The sequence below is a fragment of the Sciurus carolinensis genome, chromosome X, assembly GCF_902686445.1.
Source record: "Sciurus carolinensis chromosome X, mSciCar1.2, whole genome shotgun sequence".
Taxonomy (NCBI): Eukaryota; Metazoa; Chordata; class Mammalia; order Rodentia; family Sciuridae; genus Sciurus; species Sciurus carolinensis.
Window position 1 is genome coordinate 68,809,809 of NC_062232.1, and position 2,668 is coordinate 68,812,476.

The 2,668-nt window shown below is 34.7% G+C and overlaps 1 protein-coding gene across 1 annotated transcript; it reads left to right on the top strand.

The window, feature by feature from the left end:
* Nucleotides 1-313: 313 nt before the first annotated feature.
* On the top strand, nt 314-2,465 carry LOC124971349 (pyrin domain-containing protein 3-like). Its single transcript, XM_047535120.1, has 2 exons — nt 314-793; nt 2,435-2,465. Exons 1-2 carry the CDS (start codon nt 536-538, stop codon nt 2,447-2,449), a joined length of 273 nt encoding a protein of 90 aa, XP_047391076.1. The 5' UTR covers nt 314-535; the 3' UTR covers nt 2,450-2,465.
* Nucleotides 2,466-2,668: the final 203 nt, after the last annotated feature.

A 2,668-nucleotide genomic window follows, 5' to 3' on the forward strand; every position in this document is an offset into this window, starting at 1 on the left:
CATGTTATTGTGGCCTCAGCCAGAACTGGGGAAGCCTACAAGGATGTGATTCAACATTTATTCCTTTGTTTTTCTGTTTTAGGAATGCCTAAAAAATTAAAAACTGATAATGCTCCTGCTTATATATCAAAACCATTTAAAGATTTCTGTTCCAGGTTTAATACTTCTCATTCTACAGGAATTCCTTATAACCCACAAGGACAAGCAATAGTAGAAAGGAGCCATCAAAGATTAAAAATACAAATAAATAAGTTAAAAGAGGGAGAGCTTAAATACTCTTCCCCACATCATATTTTACAACATGCTTTATTTGTTTTAAATCATCTAAATACTGACAAGGAGGAAAATACTGCAATGATGAGACATTGGGAAAGTAAAAGGTCAAAGCAAAGTTTAGTAAAATGAAAAGATTTATTATCTGGTAAATGGAGAGGACCTAATGTCTTGCTAATCTCCAGTCGAGGCTATGCTTGTGTATTTCCACAGGATGCAGAAACACCTTTGTGGATTCCAGACAGATTAATACGTCACTACAATGAGCCCTATTCAAAGTAGGAAGAACAAAAAGTATTGGATCCCTTACCAACCCAATCAGATGGATGAAAACGGACTAGTATTTAAGATGAAAAAGTTGCGTCTTGCACAATCATCCGCAACTCACAACTCAGACCTGCCGACTTGGGGACAAGTGAAACGCCTGACTGCCGCTGCTGAACACCTGGTGAACAGCTCCGGAAAACCTAAAACCCCAGAGGCTTTGTTTTTTGCATTGATTGCTCTCATTTCAACTCAGGTACTGCCTATTCATGCTTATGATAATAAAGGGAAAGCTTACTGGACCTATTTTCCAAATCCTCCCTTACTGCCTCCAACTACTTGGAGCAGATCTAATATTAAAGTATTTACTAATTAGCCTCAATTACTTGGAGGGATTTCAGATTTTTTAATACCACATAAAATAGCATTTACAATTACATTTCATGGAATTACTGAAGAGACACCAATGTGCTTTAGTACAGATAATCTACATGTGCCATTGGGATGTCTCCCTTTAAGTTACAGGACTTATATTACTGATTCTCCAGGAGAAGAAGACAATGAAAGAGATATATGGTCCCTAGAGATAACCTTACTTGGATATGCTAATTATAATGATACAAATATTTCAGTGGCTTTTCCGCCTCCTTTTAAACCGTGTGACGACTTTAACAGTCATAAAGACAGCTCTTGGAATCTACTCAATTTAGAAACAGATTTCCCAAAATGGTTTGAATGTGGTTTTCATCATACTGCACTACAGTTTAAGCCACAAGACTCTGCTACTACTATTACAGATTATTCTGTGTCTTCTCCTGATTTTGATTATAAACTTTGGTTAAAGATAAGATGAAATAAAACAGTACATTTTAATTTTAATCCTTTTCTTACCAATGAGCCTATTCATAGATGGTTTACTCCTGGATGGGTAACACCCATCTATCGGAGTGACCTTATAAATGGTAAATTTTCTTACTTTCCTGACTTGTATAAACTATTAGCAGCTACTAATATAGTATTACTACAAAGACCTAAGTTAAGTAAACCTAATGACTTTGCAGTACGTGCTTGTATAAATGCTCCTCATGCTATTCTTATGTCTACCATAAATAATTTCAATATCACTAAAAATAAGGAAGCTTATAACATTTATTGTCATGATTGTGTTCTTACTAATTGTATTAATTCAACCATGTCTAAAGATTTAAAGGTGTTTTTAATTGTACATCAGCCTAATTATGTTATATTGCCAGTCAATCTTACAGAATCTTGGTATGATGATCCAGGTGTTGAAATTTTAAAAACAGTTAATGAACTTTTAAGACCAAAAAGATTTGTTGCAGCTTTGATCCTAGGAATAACAGCTTTAATCAGTATAATCACTTCCTTAGCTCTTTCGACCACAGCGCTTGTACAGGAAATTCATACCGCTTCACATGTAAATGATTTATCTCATAATATCTCTGTGGCTTTAGCGGCACAAGAACAAATTGATAAAAAGTTAGAAACTAGAATTAATGCTCTTGAAGAAGCTATTCTCTTTATGGGAAATGAGATTCAAAATATTCAAACTAGAATGACCACTAGATGTCATGCTAATTATAAATGGATTTGTATTACTCCTTTAAAGGTTGATAATAATACTAATTGGGAACAAGTTAAAACTCACCTTAGAGGAGTTTGGAATAATACTAATATAGCACCAGATATCAATGCTTTACAACTACAAATAAGAATGTTGAGTCAGGCTCATCTCTCGGTTGTTCCAGCAGATAATTTGGCCTCCCAAATGTTTCATAATATAAAAACAACTATATTTAATAGTACATTCCTAAATACAATATTACAATATGGCTTGATTGGGTATGTATTTTAATTTTAATTCTTTGTCTTCCAGTCGTCCTCCGAGTAATCCTCAGACTAGTCAAGAAAATAAAAATTCAAGAAGGCCTCTTCACTTTACAAAATAAAAAAGGGGGAGCTGTGGGGGCATCTGGAATTCCATCCAGTGCTTGACAAAGATCCTCTGGAGGATGATTGCAAAGGCTCATCCTAAAAGGAATTGCCGGATGTTTTGCTCCGGAGCATGGTGTTTTCTCTGCTGTGTTTCTCTAATAATATATTACTCATT